Source organism: Dermacentor andersoni, chromosome 11, assembly GCF_023375885.2.
Source record: "Dermacentor andersoni chromosome 11, qqDerAnde1_hic_scaffold, whole genome shotgun sequence".
NCBI lineage: Eukaryota > Metazoa > Arthropoda > Arachnida > Ixodida > Ixodidae > Dermacentor > Dermacentor andersoni.
In genome coordinates, this window is record NC_092824.1 from 96415389 (window position 1) to 96442921 (window position 27533).

At 47.1% G+C, this 27533-nt stretch overlaps 1 protein-coding gene across 1 annotated transcript in view; it reads left to right on the forward strand.

The window, feature by feature from the left end:
* Positions 1-324: 324 nt before the first annotated feature.
* LOC126539105 (uncharacterized) overlaps positions 325-27533 on the forward strand; it is a 64221-nt gene continuing 37012 nt past the window's right edge. Inside the window, exons 1-6 of the mRNA XM_055075190.2 lie at positions 325-706; positions 4638-4700; positions 5035-5147; positions 8160-8433; positions 9374-9545; positions 20604-22065. Of these exons, the coding sequence (XP_054931165.2) occupies positions 8244-8433; positions 9374-9545; positions 20604-22065 (1824 nt within the window). The 5' untranslated portion in view covers positions 325-706; positions 4638-4700; positions 5035-5147; positions 8160-8243. The remainder of the gene's footprint in view (positions 707-4637; positions 4701-5034; positions 5148-8159; positions 8434-9373; positions 9546-20603; positions 22066-27533) is intronic.

Consider the following 27533-nt stretch of genomic DNA (forward strand, 5'->3'; position numbering starts at 1 on the left):
ACCTGCTGCCACAACATTGGATGAACGCACAAAAAGCCCGGAACGAGCATTTATGTAGAGCGAAATAAACACTTCCTCATTTACAAGACATTTTGCGTCTACTTTATGAAATTGTACGTGGCACATATTCGATGGAGGCTTGTCAAGATCGTTCGCAATCTCATTGTTTAAAGAAACGATTCCGTATTAAGACCACGAGCGATTAAGCAGCGGAAAAAAAGCGCCGAGTAGCGCAGCCGGCGAAGCGCCTGCCAGCTAACGTTCAAAACGCGCGCGCCCAAGACCGAAACCGGAAAGAGTTAATCACATCCGCTCGGTGCGCTACAGTCAATTCACAGTGGTTCAATGTTTTCTCTGTGGTCTTTATGGTACACTCTATGATGGTGCAGCTGTTCTGCCATAGATAAGTAGAAAGCGGTTCCGTTTTTTATGCCGATAGGCGTTCTGAGGTGCGGAAGGGTCGAACGTGTGGTCCGTATATTCGAGCAGAAGGATCGTTGGGTGTAGCGCGTTGCTGTGTTATACCTGGAGCGCTCGCTGCCTGCAACATACTTCGGTGGGCCGCAGTAGCGCGAAGGAACCGGGAAAACCACGGCACAAGACAGAGCGCGTTCGGACGTATGCTGTGCTCGTTTGAGAAGGCCACTGGCCAGCGTGTTCATGGTAGCCACCCGACCTGCGGCAGCGCGCGGAGGCAGTAACCGAGGTGAGTTCCTTTTCGTCGCCTAGTCGCACGGCTCTCAATGGTCTGACCGGTTATTCCTGCTGCATTTGCCCACAGATTGACGCACAGATCGGACCCGTTAGCGCTAAACTTTGCTTCACAAGTTGACGGCTCCGCGCGCGGGTGGCTCGCGGCCGGCGTGATTTCATTACGTGTCAGCAGCTGCCATTTGTTGTGGTGTCAGATTCCGAAAATAGTGCAATTTACACAGCGCTAAAAGCCGCACGGTGTTAAGGGGTGGGTGCCTCTAGCAGCCTTCTCTGGTGACGTTTCGAGACACTATCGTTGCGACAACTTTGACTTCTGATCGGCCTACACGTCGCCTCTGTTCGCTTTACTGGCGCCAGCTGGTTGTAAGTCACCTGGGAGTTTGTACGGCTGTAACGATGAAAGCTGACAGTGTGGTCCAGTAGCGCAACCTGCGTGGAATGCCTTTATGAACAGGGCGTCGGTGATGAACCATCACCACGAATAGCCAACGAACAGATTGTACTTCCTAGGAATGCGAGAACGCGTTCATCCTGTTTTGCTGTCTTTGTTGTGTCAGTTACTCAGATATACGTCTGCGAAGGTTTCCAAAGCGAATAATTTGCGGCAGAAAGGAAGCTAGGTAGGTACGTGTCTCGCCTTGCTTCAATAATAACAATAACAATAATAATAATAATAATAATAATAATAATGACTCGCCATCTCGGCTCTGCGAAAGTGGATGTACGGCAAAGCTATTGAAAACCACCACCACTACAAATACTCAGCGGGGTGTGCAATGCTTTATTGCTTCAGAGTAATGGGAGTGATGGTAATTTTGACAGCACGCCGCCGCGTATTGCAGTCCCAACTATGCCTTGCCCACCGATAGCGGTGCTGCAACCAGCAATGAAATCAGTTGCTAGGCTCGTTATATTATACACAAAACATATGCGCTACGTGCTTGCATTTCACAGATGGTAACCGAGCCAACACATGTTACCCAGGAAACTACTAGCACCCTAGACCTCATAGTAACCAGCCATCCTGAAAGCGTGACCTCTGTTAGCAGCACGAAGTAACCTACCATAAAGTAATTCACGCTGTTTTCTCTATTCGATCAACAGTACATCCCTCAGATCAGAAAAGCACCCGCCTAAACAAAAAAGAAAAAAAAAAGTTATGCCATGATCAACAAGTTGGTTACATTCTGCCGCACATTTGAATCAGGCTTTTAAAATCACTCGATACAAGTAAACTGCTTGCTTTTCCAATATAGCATGAAGAACCTTGTTGCACAGTTTATTTATACACTCTCACTTCGCACTAATGGCAATTGACCATGGTTTAACAAAGCACTTGAAAGAACTCGATAATAAAAATAAACTTCTGTTCTGCTCCACTAAACTAAGACCAGGCTCTAGTTCGTGGGAAAAACACCACAAAGCAGAACACATCAACTTGACAGCCATCTGGCAAAAGAAGCGCTATTTCTTTTTTACTGCAAAGCTGTATGCCTCTTCTACCCAAAGCATTCGTCATGTCTGTGGGCAAAAATGATCTCTTTCCTGGGCCAATGCTGGAGGTCATGCAATTGCCCATTGCGGTGGCCTAGTGGCTATGGCATTCTGCAGCTAAGCACGAAGTCGCGGGATAAAATCCCTACCATGGTGGCTGCATTTGGCGAAATGCAAAACCCCTGTGTCTCGTGCATTGGAGGCATGTTACAGATCCCCAGGTGGTTAAAATTAATCTGGAGTCGCCCTGCTACGGCATGCCTCATAATCAAATCGTGGTTTTGGCACAAAAAAAAGCTAGAATTTGGAGGTAGTGCAATCGTAGCCTGAAATCGAAGTGAAGAGTGTGCAGATCCTTTCGAATCACACATACACTGCATACCGCATAAGTTGTTTCGATAAAGAAAAGCATACAAAATTTGGAGGACACTTAAGCTTTACCTTTAAGTGTGGAATGCTATAGCATTCAAAGATCCCTGACTGTTTCTCGTGCTTCCTGACAAGTGCAGCTTATGTAACTTCTATGTATACTGAGAAATGCTGATAGCGAATGCTATGCAAGAAGCGGGGGAGGGCGAGCTTTCTGGCAAAAACAGGGCATTGCATTGCCCTTGCATTGGCTGCTGATGCGTGAAGGCGAGCACCGCCTGGGTGGTGTTGCGAAGAACCGGGCACGCCACTCTATGAATGGTAGAAACACTGGAAGAGGGATTTGCATTTGAGTTTCGGCGTATATTCAAGTTAGAATTCGACTCTGTCATGTCTGTAGGTTGTGCGTTAAGTTGTACTTTACAATTTTTCTGATGCATTTAACTTCGAGAAATTCAGTTGTTTCAGTGATGTTTCACATTACACAGAGGACGTGCATGGTTGGGTATATGTGGTTTGGAATGATTTTTTACTCACAAGACAGTCGATGAGGGACGCCGATGCTGGAGTTTCTGTGACACAGGGCCCCTAACGCTCTCACGTTAAAGCATGTCTGGATGATGGATGATAAGAATGATAGATGATAACGTGGTCATTGACATTTGTAACAGAGGGCGTGACATCAATACCCATATAAAATATAAACTAAAGTGCAGCTTTGTGATGCTGCAGCTCGTAACACAGGATGTGACGTCACTACGTTAGATATATACAGGGTGTTTCACTTAACTTGAACCAAGGATTTTAAAAAATGTGGTTAACTGCAACCGAGTGAAACCAACAGCATATGGTTTGCCGCCGTGATATGGAGTTCCTTAGGGTGTTTTTTATATCGAGCTTATTTATTTAACCAAGATAAATTATGCAAATTTTTTAATATTCACTTTAGGGCCGAGTGTGTTTTGTTACATTGTAGAGGGGATTCAAAAACAACTGATCCAATTTTTGGTGGCAATGTACATGCTGCGTAAAGATTTTTTTCCGGCGTTAAAAGACTTCGAGCCGTTACCTGAGGCCACCACAGCAAGAACTGCCGGACTATTCTTTAATACAGTTTCTTCTTCTCCTTCTAAAGATAGCCTGCTCAATATGAAATAAAACCATGACTTTGCTCGTGCACTACCGTATTGTAGTGCTCTCAACTGCGGAAAAAAGTGTACGTATGGACCATGGCGAACTGAGCAGACATGGCTCTAGGCATTGGCTTTACGGTGTGTCAGCATCTTTGATGGTGGCACACGAAAAGGAAGCGCCGTTGTTCCTGATAAGCAATGGACTCGACATAAGGTTGAGCATGCTGCAATATGATAGCGCACAAGCGCAGTCACATGGTTTTACTTCATATTTCGCGCTTTCTTTAGGCAGCGAAAAAAATAGCCTCATAGCATGTACGTTGGGTCAAAAAATTGGATTGGCCGTGTTGAAATGCCCTCTACAACTTAAGGAAACACACTTTGCCCTTACGGGAATATTAAAGTTTTGCATAATCATCTCGGTTAATTAACTTAATAAGCACAATATAAGATGTATCCTAAGGAGCACCACATGATGGCAAACCATATGTCGTTGGTTTCATTCAGTTGCAGTTAACCACGTTTTTAAGTCCTTGGTTCAAGTTACGTGAAACACCCTGTATAAAGAGGCCTGGTAAGGCATTGCGTTTGTGTTGCGACTGGGCTATGAGAAGGCCACATATAGTGAGGACAGCTAAAAGGCAGCATGCAGTGAAGAGAACAGTGACGACAACCTGAACAACGGCGTCATGTTCAAGCCACAGATGGACATAGTGTCCAGGATGCTCAGCACAAGCGCAGCAGGATGATGGTGAATGTCGTGAAGCTGAAAACGTAGCCAATTGATGAAAGCACAATGCAATCAATCGTTTCAAGGGTGCATATTCTGAATTTAAATTTCTCGGCACAGAACTTGAATATAGTTGTTCCCTGTGTGGTCAACTGTGCTTAAGTGCATTTCACTTTTCTCTGGTCTGCCCTTTGTAGGTGCGTGAAGTAGCAGCACAAGCCAAATGACAGGCCTTTGAAATGTCTTTGGCTTATAATTAGGTAAGTTGCATGTGAATGTTACCGTGTGAGTAACTTCAAGCCATGTTGCAATGGGTAATTGGTGCAGATGTCGTTTAAAGCTTCACTGTCCAACCAGTTTCACAACATGGTTAGGAGCTTTTTCATTTAGGCTTACCTTGCATGCAAACCGATAAAACAAAATTCTGGGAAGTGATGAACCCCCAGCCATCCCCTGCTGTCAGAATTTCCAATGATGGTGAAACTTTGGCCGACCTCAACTGTGCCACTATGTTCAAGAGTGCTTCTTTTGTCTGTTTTCACCACCGAACCACATGTGCCTCTTCCTACTTTCTGCATTCCTACCCTCTTACAGGTGGGAGATTATTTTTTTACCAGATGGAATATCCGCACTGATTGACAACCTCAAGCTATCCTCATTGGCCGGTGACAACGAAATCACCTCGGAGCTTTTCAAAATATAACAAGGTATATCTCCGCAATGTATCTAACCTTGCTGTTTTCAAAATCACTATCATCAGGCACCCTACCGGGCATGTAGAAAATGGGCAAGGTTGTTCCAGTCTAAAATTGTGTTACCGTGAACCACTCTTAAACTATCATCCCATTTCCATAACTAGTGTCTCTTGCAAAATCTGGAAGATGCTATGTACTCGCACGCAATTAATTTTCTAGATGGCAGTGACTTTTTCCACCCCTCACAACATGGTTTTTGCAAATGCCTGTCATGTGACACTCAATTAGCTACCTTTCCTTCATGACCTACATTCAAAGCACGATACAGTATTAACACACAAAAAGACATTATCTTTCTTGATTTTGTAACAGTGTTTGATAAAGGAGCCTATCATGTTTCTTAATGACCGCTCACAGAACATCAGTATTGACAGCACTACTTCAGACTTTCTTCCCTAACATCTGGCATTCCTCAAGGTTCAGTATTAGGTCCCGCCCTATTGTTAATATATATATAAACGATCTGCCGTTACATGTTACCTCCAAAATTTGAATGTTTGCTGATGACTGCATTATCTACCCATCTATCACTAACATTAGTGACCACATTAAACCTTACTGCTCGAAACCCTACTAGATGTTAATCAATGTCAGTTTCCTGTAGGCAAAATCGTTTCAACTTCTCTTACACAATTACTACCGTCCCCTATTGATGCCGCGGATGCATTAAAATATCTAGGCATTACTATCGCACATGACCTAAACTGGTGCTCACATGTAGCTGAAATCGCATCATCTGTCAATCAAACCCTAGGATTTCTAAAACTTAATTTTCACAGTGCTCCTTAACATAATAAATTACTAGTATACAAGGCACTGGTTAAGTCGAAACTCAAATATGGCATCACCCATATGGAATTTTTGCCAGATTTACCTTACCAACGCACTATAATCCCTACAAAATTCATTAATTTGGCATGCTCCTATGATATCAGTGTGACACCATTAAAAGCAATAGCAGGTTTAGACACCCTAACCCAGTGGTGCTGTATCGCAAGCTTATTACTTCACAATTTCACACCAGTTCACTTTGCCATGTGCCTTATATTCTACCACCTTCATGCATATCACTCCACGCAAGCCATCCACTAGATGTTACTCACCAACTTGCACATACTGTCACCTTCTCATCATTTTTTCCCTCTGCAGAAGCAGACTGGAACGGCCTTACCCACCACATCACTGCTATCACCACTTCATCATGCCTTCATGGACTAAATAAGTGATTAGTATATAATATTGTGAACATTTTTTAATTCCATTTTTCTTGTATTCCCACCCCTTACGTAATACCTCGCAAGGGGTTTTTAAGGATATAAAATGAAAATGAAAAAGAGCCCCTTTTCTTAAACCAAGTTTTGACAGGAAGGTCTGCCGAATGTAATTTAAAGAAAGTTTTTACCACTGATGGAATGTTGATTTGACGGACACACTTAAGTACATCTTTGTAATAGCATTTCAAAAGTAAGGTACACGAAAAATGTGAACACAGAACAATGTGTCCATGAGTGCAGCATAAATTACTCTGTTTCTATAAGACATGTTACAGCTTCGCTTAGGCACCATCCAGAAGTAATTGTCACCTGTCAGGGATGTACGAAGAACTTTTTGGGGCTTCTTGGAGGTTTTTGCTTTATGATGGCCCACTTTAGTATGGATGATATTGTCAGTGCCTCCCACTTGTTCCACAATCACACGCATATTTCTCTTGTGCCAAAGCCAGCTTTGAAATGCTCGGTGCCTGCACCCCATCCCACTTCCTCGTCTTCTTTCCTCTCATACTCTGAGGCACTGTGTTAGACTTCACTACATCTGGGACTGGCCCACTTTCATCCGTACTTTCCATAGTATGCTACGTGAAAATTATGCGACATTGTACCAACTTCATGATCGCCCAAGTTAGAGATTGTGCAACCTTGTACCGACTTCACGATTGCTCAAGTTATTCAGGAGTTAACATTTCTTCGCAAGAATACAAATGGCATCGTCGTTTTAACATACGCCACATGATGTAGTCATAGGTATGTACGATTGCATGACACGTAGTCACTGATGACTTCACAGTCGATGTTCCTCTCGCTTACACTCATCCACTATATGTAGACACCAACAATTGTCATGTCATAAGGTCGTGTCGAAGTCATGTCATTGCCATCGTGTAATAGTCATCGTCAATGCTGCGGTCCTCATTGACATGTACGTTTGCAACCCACGCACACACGCACACACACACACACACACACACACACACACACACACACACACACACATACATACACGCACTACTGCTCAATGCACAAACACATTGGTCCACCTGGTATCGCATTGCAGAAACCCAAGCAATGCTAGATAGTTGGCTACCTGCTTTGTATAAAATTGATTCCTGCAGCACGTGGGATCTGGACTATCTTTTTTTGTAACAGTTTATTGTGTATGCTTTCCAGTAGCGACATTCGTCTTTCGACACAGCTTGCATCAAAGTTTTTGTTTCCTGCAACTGTCACAGTGTTTGCACACTGATTATTGGCTTACATTCCAATTATTGAAAGCTGTACCATTGTTTTTGAAACGCACATTACAACGTGTTGCAGAGAACTGCACTGATTGTGAGTTCTTTAAAGTGAATCGTTTTTTTGTTTTCCCGCTCTTTATTTTACATTTCTGGTGGTTGGCACCTGGGCTTTTTTCACTGTTGCAAAGGCGCCAATGCAAAAGAGGCACGAGCGCAACTGAGTTGTGGGCCACGCTTGTCACTGAATGCAGTTGGTGTTATTACAAAAATACAACTTGCCCTATGCACTCTTGTCAGTGACACCGATCATGGTGATGATTTATTGGCATCCCCTTCGAAATGCGGCTGTGACCAATATTCACCTAGCCTGCTTAAGCTAAAAAAGTAACCTAGACATGCCTATTTGTCTAGCATTTTGCCTGTTTACGATTAATTTTTTCTTTCTTCCTTAGAACCGCTGACTGGTTAGTGCTTCCATCTGCTTTGAATCCTGCCGCTTCTGGAAAGTGGACGCGGCCTACTGGTTTTGCTTTGTGATGGATGGACAAAAGCTTTATTTGAAGCCAATGACTGGTGGTTTCTCCTCTTGCGGGAGGCGATGGGGATTAGTCAGCCCAGAGGCCCAACTCCCAGGCAGCTGCCTCGGCCTGCCCTGCGACCCAGACCTGCCCATCTGGGACGCAAAATGCAGCTTTGAATCTCGGAGTAGGCTGGAGAAGTTGCTGGGTGAGTACCTTCGTGTTCCATTAAGATGTGGCGAGTTATTTCTGGGCTTGTGTTGCAGCACGCGCATGCTTCATCCTGTTACAAATGTTTGCTCCGGTGTTTTCTGTTTTTAGTCTGCCAGTTCGGCCCTCAAATAGCAAAGCACTCCCCATTGAAGATGATGAGAAATTGTAGCTATGTCCTTTGCATCGGGCAGGCATTCGGAAATGCCCTAACCTAGCATGAAGCATCCAGCGCACTCTTCTCTGTGGGCGCCCGCTCAACGCTGTGTAACTCACGACCTCCGAGATATTTGTGACCACATGTAACTGGATGGGCACTGCTTTTGAAATACTGAAATCTCTCAAAAAAACAACTCTCAGTTTGCCTTAGAAATAGGGTGAACTGAGCCAGTTGGTAGGTGGTCATCATGAACTTTTCAGTGGGAACAAAACTACACAATTTCTTAAGAGAGAACCGCACTGCACGAGCGCTGACTATTTGAATTTGATTTATATTTGGAAAAAAAATTTGGGAACATCTTTGGAAAGTTTGAGCACTGTGGTAATAACACTGTGTTCCACAGCTATTTGATTACTTCAATGAGGTTCCACTGAAAGGTCCTACTTGGAGGCAATTGCACAGCTTGTTCTATTTCTTTTTGTAACCGCTAAACTATGCAGTAACTTTAGTTAGGCTGCGCTTGCAATGTCCCCTAGCTTTCACAGCATCATAAAGAGAGCGTACATAGCATTTTCTTACAACGAAAGACTCCTTACGCACGATTGAGCAAAGGAGGTCAACACAGTAGTAAGGACGATCACCGTTATGCTGCAGAAAATGCAATGGTAGACTCGAAACACTTGGAAGTCTATATGGGAGCACTTGTGCATTGCTGTGCCCGATACTATTGAAAAACAGAAAACCATGTTTATATGCTGCTTTTATTGGGGACATCCAGACAAGGCCGAAAGCAGACCCTCTGGATCAGCAGTCACAATGTCAAGCGACAACCCCGCCACTCCGCAACCCTCCGAATCAGCAGTCACAATGTCAAGCGACACCCCCACCACTCCGGAAACAAGCGATGCTGCCTCTTCAGGCGATCCAGCTACCACGAATAACGACACAGGGTGAGCATATGGGAGCACTGCTATCGCCACTGAACATTGGCTGTGCAAAACATCCACACACATGGTTTCAAAAATTGCTGAAGACAGTGAGCCAGCTTAGGTTCGTAGGGTGCAAGCGAAAGTTGACATCGACGTCATAGCGAGGCATCTAAGAGAAGCGACACACATTCATAAGTACATATTATTGATTGATTTATTCGTTCATCCAGTTATTCACTAAGGGAGAGGTTAATTCATTTACTGACAGGCTATTTATTTTATTGATTGAGTGATTGATTAGTATAGTGTTTAATTGACTGGTGAATCCACAAGGGTTCCTAATGAAGTTTTGCTGATTGGTCTTTTTCTCAGTTGATTGACTGATCGGCTGACTATGCCAGTCAACCTGAATGGCTGATTGATTCTGTAATAGTCCTCAAAGAAGTTCGGTTGATTATAGATTCAGTGAGTAAGGGATTCAGTCAAACATTCATTGACTGTCTGATTGAGTAAATTGATTTTTGACAAGGGTGATTGCTTCAATGAATATATCATTGACTCAGTTTACTGATTAACTGAATGGTTTATTGATTGGTTGACTGGTTAGATCCATAGCAGAAAGCTCATATCTGAAATCTGATGCTGCAAAAATCTCGGGACGGGGCAAATCCCTGGCCAAAAGTTATGTTGTCGCACCCCATGGCAGCTGTGGTAAAATTTGCTGCGCAGCAGGCCACTGCCATCTTGGAGGCCATGCGTAACTGATGCAGTTAGGTGAAGTGCAGAGCGAAAATAATTTAATTCAAAATTGGCAATCGTGTTACTCAGAAGGCTTTTATTGTCACGAAACGATCTAATAGCGCTGGTGAGTCCCGCTGCTTTTAACGATGCTGTGTGATGGCATTGCTGAAGTGAGAGCAAGATTTTGCTGTTTTTGACAAGAGATTGTAAATTCTACGCTGTATGCAGTGCAGTAACATTTGGCGCGCACGTTGCAGCTCGGCCCCCTCCTCACAAAATTTGTCGAGGGATCAAATACGTGAATAATAAGTGCATCACCGTTGCCAAAGATGCTGCAAACGAATTTTTGAACGCTACGCACTGTCAAGACAAGTAAAATGTGTGTCTTTTCATAAAAGAATACACTCGTACGTCCCAAAATTTAGGCCCGAAATAACCGATGTTGTTACGTTTCGCCTGGACGCGCTTGGCGGGGAGGCTTCGCGGCAGCTCCGAACGGGCCAAAATGTCCGCCGTTTTGAAGGAAGCCCCGGCGTCCGTTGCATCCGCGCCGGCTATAAAGCGCGTCCAGGCGTGTTTCAGTGCCACGTGTCTTCGTGTGTGCGTGTGTGTGTGTGTGCCCACGCTTGTCAAAGCGCGGCAGCCGGGGAGAGGAGCTCCCCAAGTGTGAAGCGAAGAGGTCTGATCGGCGCCTGCTCGGCGGCTGAGTCACTACACTCGTCTCAACGTGTCTCTCAGTCTGTCCGTACCCGCCGTCACGTGGTCTCGTCACGAGGCCTTCCTTCTTGCCCTCAACTGCGAAAGTATAAGAGCAGCTGCCCCCGGACGCCGAGAGAGAGGCTCCGATTTCTTCTGTCGAGTTACGTGCTCTGCCGTCTCTCACTTCGGTCGACCTGACCGCCCGCTCTTTTGCGATGTTAGAATAAACCAGTTGTTCTGTTACCAGTCGACTCATGCTTTGCCGGGACCTTCGGATGCTTCCAGTGCCCCAGGCCGCCAGGCCAACGCTACCCTTGGGGCTTGCGACCCGTTTGCAATAACGGGCGTCAGCACGGAGGTTCCAACAACTCGTGCCAGCGGTGCGATTCCAACAATGTCAATACTTCCATGTTTTTTGTCTATTTAATAAGTAAAGAAAATATCACACGAACTTCGGAACTATATCAGTTCGAAACCAGCAAAGCAGTGCATGCCGCTGATATGAAAAGTATAAAAGCCGTGAAATGAACAAGCTGAGGAGAAATATTTTAATGAAACTTCGTCATTCAGGAACCTTGTTTACATTTTTGTACCTATGCAATGGCCAAGAAAATATCTCAATGACACTGTCCTTTATTCTAATGTATTGCGCAGGAGCAGCTGTCGCCGGTAGTGTATTGTGAGTAATTGCACCGAAATTATAGTCTCAAAATAGAGCAAATATATATAAAGCAGGAGTTCTTGAATATCTACGAGCGTGAGTCAATTGAATATATGACAAACGGTGTGACAGTGACTTGGTCTGAAAAAGTGCTGGCGGGAACATGCACACAACCCATGCTATCCGCTCACCAGAAGCAACAAATAAAAGAACTAAAAAAGGAAAATCAACAGTTGAGAGCAGTGCTGCAACGAATACTCGCACGACTACCACCACAGCAACGACATACGCAGCCAACGCCACGGCAACATGAATCAGACGCCAGCAGACCGATAAAAACGCACGCGTTCCAACAGTCGCGTTGGGCGATCCATTAGTCAGAAAATCACGGCAAACTCTAGAAAGTCGCAACACGCGGGACCTGCACAGACCCAGCAGAACCAGGCACCGTCAGTGTCAAAACCACTAACAGCCCAAGACTCCGCGTATGCGCAGATGCTGAGCATCCTAATGCAGGAAAGACACACTGAGACCCAGCACCTCGAAAAGAACCCTACAGGAGGAATTTCAGACAGTAACGAATGCAATACAAGTTCAGATGCAAGCGATATTCACGGAAATTCAGAGAAATATTCAGAGGCAACATGATGAACCTAAAAGGCATAAGCCAGCAGATGAAAGATGACGGCACGGCCTATATGCATCTAATGGAACTGTCCAAGTTTTACGCAGAATGGATCCACACTAAGACAGCAAATTAAAAAATAAAAAATAATAAAAAGGCTGCGATACTACACAAGGGCAAAGGAAACCAACAAGTGCATGGCCAAGCCGCTCTTTTAGTTAGACATGATTTCTCCACAACCAAACTGCAATTACCAGATTTGTGTAATGATTTGAGAGAAATTGTAGCAGTAAAGCTATGTCCGCGCGGCCACCGGCCAATGGTTGCATTGTCCAGATACTACAGACCCCTAACGGGCAAGCACCGAAATGACTCCGACCAATGGCTCGGTAAGGTGCAGGCGCAAGCCCTGGCCAAAAGTTATGTTGTGGCACCCCATGGCAGCTGCGGTAAAATTTGCTGCGCAGCAGGCCACTGCCATCTTGGAGGCCATGCGTAATTAATGCAGTTAGGTGCAGTGCAGAGCGAAAATAATTTAATTCAAAATTAGCAATCATATGTTACTGAGAAGGCTTTTATTGTCACGAAACGATCTAATACCATTGGTGAGTCCAGCTGCTTTTAACGATGCTGTGTGACGGCATTGCTGAAGTGAGCAAGATTTTGCTGTTTTTGCTGCATTTTAGTGAGGGGAGACCTTAACACCAAGCATCAAACATGGGGCTACGCCAAAGCTGACCAGAGAGGATGCATACTGCACAATGCAATAGAAATGTCAACGCTGGACATATGCAACACACCAGAAACACCAACCCGCATAGGGCTGCACGCGCGACAAGACACAACGCCCTATCTGACACTAGCCACTCCAGGGCTCAAAGGCAATGGGACGTAGAATCGACGACATGGGAAAGCGTCCATTTACCAATAATCATCATGCCCAATCGCAAAAAGATCCGAAAAAGGAGAGAAATGGTGTTTGTTTTTACGGGAAAAAATTTCTTTTGCAGACTTTTAACAATTCAGCGCTATGATAGCAGAGGCACGGCCAGAAGCCAGAGAAACTATGCCATGCGATAACACAACTCACATGGATATGCACCTTGCAAATCTATGGCGGAAGGTCAACCGCCTCACACAGCAATACCGGTATAAAGAAAAGCGTCACAAAGATCTAATGCACCTTAAACATCAATACCGACTCATCAAGGAATACCAATAACAACTCGAAGCAGACACATGGCACAATACGTGCGTGAAGCTTCGCCGGGAATCCGGTCTAAAAAGGCTATGGCAGACTTTAAATAGCCTGCGTGGGAGCAAGAAAGGTGCGCCTCCTCTCGCGGAGCTCCTTTTGCGAGAAGAACCTGCCGTGCTGGAGGACCGCGTCATCCACACTTTCTTCCCACATGCTGCCGAGGTGACTTCAGAAGCGCTGCCTTGTGCCACGAACGACAATGCGAAAGAGGAGCTGGACACGCCTTTTATACTGAGTGAACTCGTAGCGGCCCTTGCACAAGGCAAAACGAAGTCAACTCCCAGGCACGATGGAGTGACTTCGCAAGAACTTCGAAACCTCAGCAATGAAGCTCAAGAACAGCTCTTAACAATCGTCAATGAATCCTGAGAATCCAGACGATTGCCAGATTCACTAAAACTATCTCTCGTCTACCCTATACCGAAGCCGGGCAAAGACCACACGAAACCAGCTAACCTACGCTCCATAGCTCTAACGTTAGCTGTCTGCAAATTGATAGAAAGAATGCTACACACAAGAATGCAGCACTACATCGAATATGTGCAGCCGGGTTTGCATTCAGCGCAGGCAGGTTTTCGGACGAACATGGTCACACATGACTGACTGCCTTTGGTTGCTCCCCAGAGTGAGCAACCGCAAGTCGCAAGTCTCGCAAACAAATGCCTGACTAGATTCTTGCAGTCGATACGCATAAAGCATTCGATAACGGGAAACAAGAGGTCATCTTACAGGAATCGGCAACCAGGAACCCTAGCCAAAGAACATACAGCTTCCTTCAAAGCAGACCAATCCAGCTCCATGGCAAGGCACCGGGATGGAGTCTGAAGACCTACTAGTTGGATAGGGGAGTGCCCCAGGGCTCCATCCTCGGACCTATGCTATTCAATCTGGCCATGACACGGGCAGCAGAAACTCTTGAGCGAGACACTTCAGCCGGTTTTACTATTTATGCTGATGATATAACAATATGGATGGTAGCGGCGGATTATTCCGACATACAGAGCATGCAAACTGAACTGCAAGCAGCGATCCTGAGCCTTAGCAACACTTTAGATAACCTCGGACTGCAACTCTCGCCAGAGAAGACAGAATTGATCAGCGTAGATGGAACGAAAGCGACCAATGTAAACAAGCAGATCACTTTACACATCAGCCGAAGCGATATTACGTTAACCAATGGACAAATTAGGATCCTCGGAGCACAGATTGCTAGCTGCAACAGCCCCCAGCTATGGATTTGCACACTAAAGCAAAAATGGAGACCGCTGTTGCACATGGTTAGACGAATATCGAGCAAGTATGGCGGAGCGCGTCAGAAAGCGTGCCAAACGCTTGCAAAAGCGGTCAAATTGGAAGGATTCCTTACGGGGCACCCGTGTACAAATTCTCTGAATGATACCTCGGCGATATCGAAAAGTTACACAGGGCCACCCTCTGTACGATCACTGGGCTACCGAAGCACACGAGGAACAAGGACCTGCTCAAGCTCGTAACGATTCCACCCATATGGGACATAATCAATGAATCACAAATTCGAATGTGATCCCAGTTGAACACCACTCAAGGAAAACATATCATGGCATGGGATAAACAAGTCCATGGGAAGCAGCAGTGGGCATACGAAGGCAACAACGCTCTATCGCCAGACAAAACATCGAAGGTAGAAAAATGTTTGAAAAGAGATTGGAACTAAGAACGCCGCAGCACACCATTGACATCTACACGGACGCTGCAATCACAAACGACATAGCAAGCATGGCCTGGATTAGCACATCTGCACCCCAACGCAATGGCTATCACACATGTCAGCTTCCAGGGGGTGCAACCTTGCACGCTGAACTCTGTTACATTGCAGGGTGCAGAGTGTGTGAAATAATTATCGGATCCTTACTGATTCATATGAAGCAGTGACTGAATTAATGGTGCCTACAACAGATGATGCTGTGGCCAGTGACACCAGAAAAAGCTAAAGAGAATACGGGACAGTGGGGCAAATGTTGAAATCCTATGGACACCGGGGCACACCGGCACGGATGGGGGCAATGCAGCTGTTCATGCATTTGCCGCTCAAGCGGGTGGGCTTGATTACACGTACAGCTCCCCACACTTCATTTCCTCGCCAAACCTTCCAGACCAAAATCCATACCTAAAGATATTGACCAAAGGCTCTCCTAGCAGAGCACCGATGCATTACATATGCAATAAAATAAAAGCAGACCGTAAACGAAGACTATTAGAAGCTACACCAGTACATGTGTTTGATGACAAGCGCGGGCTTACTCGCATGGAAGAGGTTTTTTTGAATAAGGTTATGGCCAACGCTGCATACACGCCCCACATACAGTCGCCGACCGTTTATTCGGACCTCACGGGTACTGCGGAAATGTCCGAATAAACAGGTGTCCGAAAAAGCAGATTAAGAAAAAAAAATGAAATCCTTTATTTCCACGCACTTATTCGGGCTCGGCAGTAGGCTTGAAGAAATCGTGAGTGCGCCGTTGCACGCTGTTCCGTTTACGCGCAATCAGATAAGCCTGAATCTCTGGTGGAACGGTCACTATAGGCGGCTGAAAGCACAGTCACTGCTTGTGCACGCTCCGCATGCGACGGCAGCGTAGCACATGGTGCATCGTCTTCCGACTCGGAGTCATCGTCCGGCGGTGCAGCATAGAGAATGGGTGCAGCAGAAACCTGACGAATGATCTCGCCGTCGTCAAGTTCTGCGCATGTCAGTACAGCAGTGTCAGCACCTGTGAAACTGTCAAATGAGACGGTGTCCGGAATCGCAATGCAACCACTGCGCAGGTCTCGGCAGAACATTTTCCGCGTCAGTAGGGAGCACATCTGAAGGCGACAAATCTTAGGCCTCCCGGCACCCGCTTGCCGGCATTCCCCAGCGCAGTCTGCGCGGGCACTGTCGGCGCCATTAGACACTTGACGCGATGTTTCCGTACGCCGCGTTGGAACACCGAAACCTCGCCACAGCACACAAAGCAAACACCACCGTGCCAACACCAGTCGCACAAACGAAAAACGTGGCCTGCTCGCAGCGTGGTGCGCGAAAGAAGCAAATCAGCTGCTGGATTGTCTTGACATGGCTTACTAAGCTGAAACCGGAACTGCTGTATGGCCACTCCATCGAACCAGGCAGAAACGATGATGATGAGCGGGGATTTCCAGTAGCGCCACCTGGTGGGGCAGCAAGAAGGCCCCGTTCAAAACAAAAATGGCGTTCTGCAAGTCGAACTATGCGCCGGTCAGAGTCTGTGCATGATGCCCTCGATCGAGTTGGCTCAAGGAGTGTCCGAAAAATCAGGCGAGAGGTTGCAAGGTGTCCGAACTTTCGGCAGTTGTTATACACTATGGTCTATGGGGAGAACGGCGGTGCCGCGAAGCTGACCGAATAATCGGGCATGTCCGAATTTTTGGAGTCCGGAAAATCGGTCGGCGACTGTACTTGAGAAATAGCACAAAACCAGACAAGCTACGACTGCAAACACTTATACTCGATGCACACATTGCCAGGAGTCATGCAGAGCAGACTTGCAACACCTCATCTGGAGCTGTGCAGCTTTTTCACAAGGGCGGTCCAACATTCAACATTTACTACGCGGAGACATCAGAACACTAGGAATTGGAATACAAACCCTGAAACACAGAAAGCTATTGTGACATATGGCAGACAAAGTGGCTTGTTTTGAGTAGTGTAGAAGGGGTTGACCAGCCCATGTGAGAGCGGTGGAACTGAACATACACCTGAGTCTGCATAAAGTGGAAAATCAAAGACTGAGATGAAGATGTGCTTCAGCCAACAATCCGGGAACCCACATTCCTTTCCCACCTAATCCCCAACAGCGGCATAGAGCCGTCCCATTCCTTGAAATAAAGGTTTTATTCATTCATTTAAAAGTAGTCTCCACGAGCATTTAGACATTTGTCCCGCTGACTAACGAGTCGCGCGATTCCCGTCTTATAAAGGTTCTTGGTTTGCTGTTTCAAAATGTCTGTAGCTGACTCTTTCATGTCATTGTCTGACACAAGTGTAATTCCCTTGAGCTGTTTTGCCAGGAGTCTGCTCTGCATGACTCCTGGCAATGTGTACATCGAGTATAAGTGTTTGCAGTCGTAGCTTGTCTGGTTTTGTGCTATTTCTCAAGTACAGTCGCCGACCGATTTTCCGGACTCCAAAAATTCGGACATGCCCGATTATTCGGTCAGCTTCGCGGCACCGCCGTTCTCCCCATAGTGTATAACAACTGCCGATAGTTCGGACACCTTGCAACCTCTCGTCTGATTTTTCGGACACTCCTTGACCCAACTCGATCAAGGGCATCGTGCACCGACTCTGACTGGCGCATAGTTCGACTTGCAGAACGCCATTTTTGTTTTGAACGGGGCCTTCTTGCTGCCCCACCAGGTGGCGCTACTGGAAATCCCCGCTCATCATCATCGTTTCTGCCTGGTTCGATGGAGTGGCCGTACAGCAGTTCCGGTTTCAGCTTAGTAAGCCATGTCAAGACAATTCAGCAGCTGATTTGCTTCTTTCGCGCACGACGCTGCGAGCAGGCCACGTTTTTCGTTTGTGCGACTGGTGTCGGCACGGTGGTGTTTGCTTTGTGTGCTGTGGCGAGGTTTCGGTGTTCCAACGCGGCGTACGGAAACATCGCGTCAAGTGTCTAATGGCGCCGACAGTGCCCGCGCAGACTGCGCTGGGGAATGCCGGCAAGCGGGTGCCGGGAGGCCTAACATTTGTCGCCTTCACATGTGCTCCCTACTGACGCGGAAAATGTTCTGCCGAGACCTGCGCAGTGGTTGCATTGCGATTCCGGACACCGTCTCATTTGACAGTTTCACAGGTGCTGACACTGCTGTACTGACATGCGCAGAACTCGACGACGGCGAGATGATTCGTCAGGTTTCTGCTGCGCCCATTCTCTATGCTGCACTGCCGGACGATGACTCCGAGTCGGAAGACGATGCACCATGTGCTATGCTGCCGTCGCATGAGGAGCGTGCACAAGCAGTGACTGTGCTTTCAGCCGCCTATAGTGACCGTTCCACCAGAGATTCAGGCTTATCTGATTGCGCGTAAACGCAACAGCGTGCAACGGCGCACTCACGATTTCTTCAAGCCTACTGCCGAGCCCGAATAAGTGCGTGGAAATAAAGGATTTCATTTTATTTTCTTAATCTGCTTTTTTGGACACCTGTTTATTCGGACATTTCCGCAGTCCCCGTGAGGTCTGAATAAACGGTCGGCGACTGTATATGTTTGCTCTACGGCCCTACCTGTAGCTCTCCGCTATCCTGCGCATTTGTTCACTTTTCGGAAAGGTTTTTCAGCATTTCTGAGTTTTACAGCGCACACAGCACTCATTGGGGGATGTTGATAGTTCATAGAAGTGCCGCTATTCCATTTGCGGCAGCACCCTCAGAACAGCAGCGCTTGTGGGGAGTATTGATGGTTCATGGAAGAGCAGACACCGCTCGCATGTTTCTCTTTCCCTGTAGCTCGTTAGGTTCATGCCTTCGATTTGACTGCCGGCCACTGCTACTTCCATGCTTCCTCAGTTGTCATGAGTGCTTAGAGTCCACTAAACATTTGGCACTTGGTCATAGCAGCGTTCAAGAGGGCTGCCATCCTTTACGCTGAAGAAACAAACAACTGCACCAAGGCCACAAGTTTGATGTTTCTTAATGGGCGGTTTGAGAGCGGCGACTGTAGCGAAGCAAAGTTTTCCCTTGTGACAGCAAGCGAAGAGGTTTCCTTGGGCCGAAGTCGGACGCTTTCCGGAGCTGAAGTCCAAGCTTGCGGTGTACGTCGCTGAAATGCGTGATCGGTCCCTGCCAGTGACGTGCGACATGGTCATGAGGTGAGCCTGGATCTTTGCCTTTTAAGGACCTGCTGCGCCATGAGTACGAGTGAACCACGCCACCCCAACATGTCAAGAGAGCCTCCCTGACGGAAATAACGATGCCAGCATTACTCAGGACGATGGCACAAGTGAGGACGGAGTAGTCCAGTGACCATGCCAGCTACTAATAAATTTTCGTTATGGAATGCGCCCGTGGGTGTGCTCTCCTTTTTTTTTCCCCTGTCGCCCACAATATGGGGGCGGTCGACTTACATTTGAGTTGACTTACAATCGTGTAAATACGTTATTGTATAGGCTACACCATATTGCAGTGTATGTCATTGCTGATGTACGCCACTTCAACTATTGCTTTGTATCAGGTGATTGTTGACAGGTGTCCTGTGCCACGTCCGGCAGATATGCTTCCGTTAGTCCCAGACTCTTGCGGAAATGTGCCAGATAGATTGGAATGAGGCCACGATCGCACGTTCACTGTTATTCTGTCACCACAAACTGCAGCATGTGCTGCATTGCATAGTCCATGCGCATAAAGGCACATATGTGCTCGCACTGTTTCCATCAGGATATACAGACGGGAATGATGCGGGCGGTCGAGTACTAACATAGCTTACCAATGTCTTGCATTTTTTCCTTAACAAAAATCAAGCATTGCCATTGTCATTGTGACATCAATGTGTCGAGGCCTCAGAGTGCGCATTTGCAAAAAAAAAAGAAAAAGGTGCAATATTGCCGAAATTAGTAGTTCTGTTTGCATCTCGGACGGCATAACTTGAGAAGGGTGTGGAGCATTAATGTAACTATTGCATGACAGATTGATTCACAGGGTTGAATGTCCCAAAGCGATACCTTGGTTCAATGAGAAATAACATAGTGCAGGACTCAGAATTATCACCTGCTGCGGTTCTTTGACAGCCGCATGAAGTTAAGTGTAAGAGTTTTCTTTTTTGATCTCTAGTCGAGGTTTCCAGAGGAGATAATGGCAGCAGAGTCGGCGTATGCTACAGCCGCAGACGGAGTCTGGATGATTGAATGTAGAGCTGGTGGCTGTCCAAAATGTTGGTCGTCTTCATACACTAAGTCTATGGGGACGCTGGCGGTGCTGCAGAGCTGTCCAAATTACCTAGCATGTCCGAATTATCAGTGTCCCATTTATCGGTTGGCGACTGTACCAGCATGGGCGTTGGATGTGCATAACTTATTCTTTTGCGGGATCTTTCAGGAACCCTGCCACCACCAGCGCAGTGTCCTCAACGCCTCAACGAAAACGCAAACCCAAGGGCGAAGGACCCCATGCATGTCCCATGTGTGAAAAGACCTTTGTCCGCAGATCGTGCGTCCAACGACACTTGAAGACCACGCATGAGGGCGAAAGACCTTACCAGTGCCCCATCTGCGAAAGGAGGTTTTCGCAGAAGGTGTCGCTCACAAGACACCAACACACGCACACCGGCGAAAAGCTGCACGAGTGTTCCATGTGCGGAGGCAAATTTGCCTCCGAGAAAACCCTCAGCGCACACCAGCTGACGCACATCGGCGCAAGGCCATACCAATGCCCCACCTGTCCAGCTGCGTTTGCCAGGAAGGACACATTGAATTGTCACCTGCTTACTCACACCGGAGAGCGTCCACACAAATGCAATCTGTGCGGCGCAAGTTTTTCCGACAAGGCGGCACTCAGGCGTCACCGCCTCATTCATGTGCGTCAGGCCGTTGTCTCTGCGATCGAATCGGCGCGCCATTGCAATCTCGAAAGCCATGGTCAGGTGCCCATCACCTCAGATTCCCCACGTTCATCTGGGACTTCACCCCTTATCATGCCACAGGCGGATGATGATGAACAGATGTATGCGAACGAGCAGTTCCCTTACCACTGCAGTCCGTGTGGCAGGAACTTCGTTCGGAGGGAAACATTCACTAACCACATGAGACAACACGCAGATGGAAAGGTGCATGCCTGCAGTGATTGTCCAGTCACGTTTGCTCATAAAAGCCACCTGGACCGACACAAGCTCCAGCACTCCGGCAGGAAACCCTACGAATGCAACATGTGCGGTAGGAGGTTCACTAGGCCCTGGGGCCGGTCACGTCACTTGCGAGAAGCTTGCTGTGCTAGGGAGAAAATTGTTACAGGTGCACAGGTGACTGGCAAGGCTTCGCTGAGCAGCCACCAAATGCCAGCACTGTCAGAAGACAATGAAAACACTGCTTTAGGGCTTCATCTGTTCTACTTGCAGGTGTCTGGTAGGGCTTTGCCGAATAGCCACCAGATTCCACCACGCTCCGAAGGAGACGATAACGCTTTAGGGCTTGATCTGGTCCAGTCTGAGGTGGCTGTGAAGGCTTCACCGAGTGAATGCCGGACACCACCACCTTCAGAAGGCGAGGATAACACCATCCTAGGGCTTGATCTGTTCCACTGTGATGTGGCTGACAAGGCTTCGCCAAGTGGCCGTCAAACAGTACCACCATCAGAAGACGACGGAAACACCGCTTTGGGACTTGAACTCTTCCACTCCAAGGTAGCTGTGAAGGCTTCTCCAAGTGAACACCGGATGTCACCAGCATCAGAAGGCGAGGATAATGCCGTTCTAGGGCTTGATCTGTTCCACTGTGAAATGGGTGACAAGGCTTCGCCAAATGGCCGCCAGGCACCACCACCACCACCTGAGAATGGCGGAAAGGTGTGTTCATAACTTGGTCTGTTCTTTTGAGAGCCAATGGGTGTATCCTTCAAGGAGATGACTATCAAACTTTCACCAAAGAGCCACCAGATGTGTCCACCGTAAAGAAATTTGTTGCTGGTTTGTGGTTGGCAAAGTTATACCTTTATTTGCAGGCTCAAGCAAATGCCCACTTTATCATGAAATACTGACACTGGACAGAATGTCTTCATTTCATTGTGCACTTCTCTAAACATGCAGTGATGAACCAAACAGCCAAGCAGCACCTTTAAATTATACTTCTGTCTCCTGAATAGGTTATGTAAAGTTTATAAAGGACTCGTGCCAAATATGTGTTTAAAAGAGTCCTTCATATAAGTTGAGCGCCTCGTTTGTTTCGGGAAATGCTTCAAATGCTAGCGCAGCTTTCATTTTGTTTGATATTTCTTCATGTGCACTTAATCTCGTTTTAACGAAGTCAAACGAAGTTAACGAAGCCACTGACGAATTATTATACGGCTAATTATTGTACGCGAGGGTGTACTCACTACAGGTAAGTCATCGCGGAGGTAAGTCGAATCTCGTTAATTCGAGCTTCCGGTTTATTCGAACTGATGTTGTGGTCCACTCAAAGTTATGTATGTTCCAATGGACGAAAACGCCCGGTAATTCGAACGCGCAAGCATTTGCGACGGTCAATTTGAACATACCGCGCTCCGACAATGTCTTTAGCGCGCCAAATCGCGAGGTGGTGCCTCCGAGTAGCATTGCTCTGGCCCTGCCATAGAGAGAAAGCTCAGGAGAAACCCCTCAACGCAGCGCGTGAAAAAAAAAAAGAATCCGTGGCGGACATTTTCGCCCTTTCTCAAATCGCAAGGTCGCTGTTTCTGCGTCCCGTCGTAATGCCCCAGTAACATGAGCGGCAAAGCGCGCGCCGCGGGAGGGGTCAGTCCCGGGCCGATTTTTCGTGGCTAGTCGCGGCGGCAAGTGAGCAGCGGGCGCAGGAGACCAATAAGAGTGGTCCCTACAGTGACGTATGCGCGTGAAACTGAGATCATGCGGACCCGCCCGACTGCCCTATTCGTACTCGCGTCTGCTTCAGCCGGACCACTTGTTTCGCGTTATCGTCTGCTCGCGTCAGCTCTCGCTCGCGCTTGTTTTGGTTGGCATGGTTCGCCTCGTTCCCGCGCGTTCTTTTTTACAACGAGGCGTCTAAGCCGAGACGTCCCGACCGAAGCGTTGTTGGAGACAGTGCGCCTTACCCGATTTAGTACAATACAGACCCTGACTATAAGGACGCAAAGGCGACACCCAATACCTCATTTTCATTGTCTTTTGAACGCGGCGCCGCCGCAACAGAAGGGAGCACACCAGCATGATTATGATCACCGGCAGCGGCTTCATCGTCTCCATAAGACATGACTGGCGTTAAGAACGCAGGAAGAAGGTCATAATGCAAGCCCATAATGCAGGCAAAGTCTCTGGCTTTTCTCTGGAGTAGTGCCACCCCCACAACCCTTGTATCCAAAAACCACTTGAACAGCGCCTCTTCCACTGCTTCAAAGGCAGGAGATCGCAGCTTCCTCCGCGTTCATCTTACGCCGCGTGCAACAGCGCCAGTGATGACTTCCTTGCTGCTGAGAATCGTAGAAAGTGTGCTCGGCGCGATGCCGAAATCCGTGGCCAGTTGCCTTTTCTTCGTCATTGATGGAACAGCTCTTATTATGGCTGCATTTTGATCCAGAGCGATAACTTTCCGTTTCGAGCACCTGCTGCCGTCATTCATTCTCCTGCTGTGTAAACGGCAACGCGGCGTAAAAAGCAAACTGCTGCTGACTGGCCTACGCCCGCTTGCGAAGCTAAGCAAAAGAGAGCGCACAGCACGTTAACAGAAGTGAGGTTTGGCCAGCATAGCTTGGTCAGCTTTCCTTCGGACGTTGCCGGTACAGGGCAGCCGCGGGTCATTTAATTTGCTACATTAAGAGCCCTTAAAGCGCCGCGCATTTTAACAAGTATGTTGCGTGCAAAGCGGGTGGTTATTTGTAGTTTCGGAATGAAAATTTTTCTTTATATCTCTAGACCAGTATATAACTTCCTCGTTAAAACGAAATTTTAAACACCGGTTTCTCTAGAGACCAAGGGAGGTTGATTATTTCGTTATATCCGTTATTTCGTTATAAACCGTTACGCTATAACGAGATTTAAGTGTGGCAGGTAGCATAACTCTTAAGCTTGATTATTGTTAGAGGCGGGCATTACTAGCGCAACAAATTTAGACATTAAACTAATTGACAAAATTTGCCAATTACAGTAGAACATCGTTAATACGTTTTGGAAGAAAAACGTACTAACCGGGAAAACGTACGATCAGAATAACAAATGTTGACAGACTCGCCTATTGCTGACGTCTACGTAATGCGAAGTGTCGCGCGTCGAGCTGGTGGTGCTGCGGCGGCCGGAGACTCGTTTTGTTGTTTTCCTATTCCGTGGTGTTTACGAGGACGACGGGAATCCGAAACGAAATTACTTTAAGGCACATATCGCAATTCGCGAATTGTGGCCGGTGAGTTTGCGAGACGTGGATAAACTTGGGATAACTCAAGGATGACATTAGTTTCACGATATTACTTCTCCATGTTTGGGACGAAATACATGGGCGTTCGATCCAGTTACTTTTGTGGTTCAGTGCATAATAGCTTTCTGTTAAAAAGGTAAGCGGAACAACGGCGCATTTTTACGGTGAATTTGATGACGGATGCTTCCAAACTGGTGTCATTCTGTTCATTCGTAGCGGATGCGCCTTGCCAACTCGCCGGCTTTTGTTTTTGTTCATTAGTAGTATGCGTGTCGACTTCTCGTGTTAGTAATGAACGCCTCTTGCAATAATTCAGCTCAGTTTGTCTTTTCTCTTTTACGGCCGAAAAGGAGTATCTCCAAAACCAGTGGTCGCCATCAATTATAAAAGAAAATGAGCAAGTACGTAGTTTTCTGTCACCTAGGTTCATCATAAAAAATAAATGTATCTATCGCACAATACTTAGTAAACCTAGTAATGCTCATTCTGTTGAAGCCCAATGTTGCGGGACAAGCGTGCACTTCACTAGTTCTGCAAACGCTCTTTAAACTACTACCATAAATCTACATTAGCGTTCTTAATCTGGCGTTAAATTTATTTGAAAGACGAGCAATACAATACGTTTGTCACTTTACATATCGGAGTACATCAGTTTAGTTTGAACGGTTTTGTTTCGAACGCTAGCGCCACGTTTTTGGTAATGTGTCCTGAAGGAAAGAAGTATTTTAATCACTGGAAAATGTAGAGAGGTCGGCCGGATAATGGAGAATCTGACCTGCAACTCTACGTAAGGGAAGGGGAAGAGGGAAAAAAAAGGGTCACAAAAAAGGAAAGAAATTAAAAGAAAAGTGGTGGCCGTGTCCCTGCTGCGCAATACCTCTTCATTAAAGTCTCAACTTGGTAAAAGACCGCTGTCATAAAAGAGTATTTTTTTGTGTGTGTGCTCGTGTGACAGGTATTAATTATTAACCTTTAATTAGTTGAATATGTATTTCGATTTTCTGTAAAAGTAATGTCCGCCTCTCTGAATGATCCAGCTCGAGGACTAGAACTATGCTATCCGAGACAAGTGATCTTTGAAAATTCCGGGAAGCTTAAAAATGATCCCCCCGTACATTTCTCCACGGAAGCAATTTGAACAGCCTGACAATCTTGTAACTACTCTAAAAGAAAGTTGACACCGTTTGGGGTTTATCTTGTCCGCAAACAATAATCGGCATCTGTCTTGCGTGCGTGTCCTCTCTTGAAAACTCTGCGCTCGCTACTTTCCTGTCATAATGCTGTCTCACGCTGATAATGCGCAAGCCGTTCGTGACTAGGAAGTACCGGGCTCGCTGCGTTAAAGAAAGGAAATGCGGGCAAGACAGACGACGAATATTGTTTGGGGACAAATTGCAACCCAAAGGGGGCAATCTTTTTTATTTAGAGTGTGGGCGCGAGGAGCTTTTAGAGCGCAGCTTTCACCCGTTCCTGCGGCGAGCGTCGGCGTTGTCCCTCGTAACCAAGCGAACACTGAGCGCAGCGGGAGATGTACCGCAATAGCCAAGAAAGCGGGAGGAGGAGAGTGGACAAGGAGGATGCGGCAAAACCATGAGACGGTAAGTGGAAGAGGAAGGCACGGCGGAAGCACGAGAAGAAAAGTGTAGTACTGCGCTAGACGGGCTTTGCGGCGAAATGGTGCCAGAGTAGTGTTGTCTGTATGGAAACAAAGCGCTGCATGAACGGAAGTCTGTCTGCGGCGGCTGCTGTGAATGGCGCATACACGTCACCCACGCGCCGCCTCTCGCGATCTCCCGATTAGCGAAGCAGTCGTGCCACACGTCGCTCCGTTTTCAACATGGCGCACGAGGCAGATTGTTCGCGCCAGTCAGTATATCGCGAAGTGAAAACCAAGGAGGTTAAAGAAAACGTTTTTCTTTAACCTCCTTGGGTCTACCCAGTGACCCAATTTAGCGTGGGTTAAGATAATAGCAAAGAATGCGTGGAGTATTCTAACGCTCATCGCTATAAAAGAGAAAGGAAAGACTTTCGGCGAGCAGCTGGCGAGGACATAATGCGCCCTAGTGCATTTCCTTCGAGCGTGGCTTCCTCTGAGTGCAAGAGGCCGATCTTTCAAGCTGATGCTCGCTGTATAAGCAGGAAGTAATTGCAGAGCAGAAAACATGTCATAATCGCCGCCATATTGGGGTACGTTGCAGCGCCCGCCTTTTGATCGGCGTTTGCTCGCTCGTTATCAGTGGCCACAGCGACTGCAAGCAAGGTAAATATACGTGGTAGCGAAGCTTCCATAGGAGCCCATACGTTCAAAACATGGCGGTCCATCGGCGGTTCATTGGGCTTAGCGCCATCTGTATGTGGTGGGAACACTTCCGGCGGAAGAAAAAATGTGACGCCATGTCCGTTAAAAGCAGAAGTGACGTCATGTTGTTTTCGAAGTCGCGAAATTTGTTTTGTTGTCCTGCCTTTGGAGCTATATATTCAAATGTCCCGCCATTCGACTTGATGGGCGTTTCGAGCTTTCAGCGTGGAAAGCGAAGCAGCAAAAGGCCAGCCGTACGGTTGTCGAAATCGCATCCCTGCCCAGAACATACTTTCTTTGGAGGCCGACGAAAGCTTTAGGTGTAGAGTGCTGATTCTATTGTAGGATGCCAAGCCCGTCGGCCAGCGCAGTCGCGCGAAAACAACTACACAATTATCTGGCGGTCGTAACTCACTACTTTTGACTGAACAGATTAACAAGCGATGAAGCTACCCGCGTCACCAATTTCAGACAAACTTCGACGAGCAAGAAAGCACAAACTGTGAGGGGGGCGTATTTCAACAGGTGAACTTTACAAGTGCGCCTTTCTGCCCATTTAAAGACGTGCATTGCATTGCGAGTGATAGTGGCGTCAACGCCCCCTGTAGCGATGGG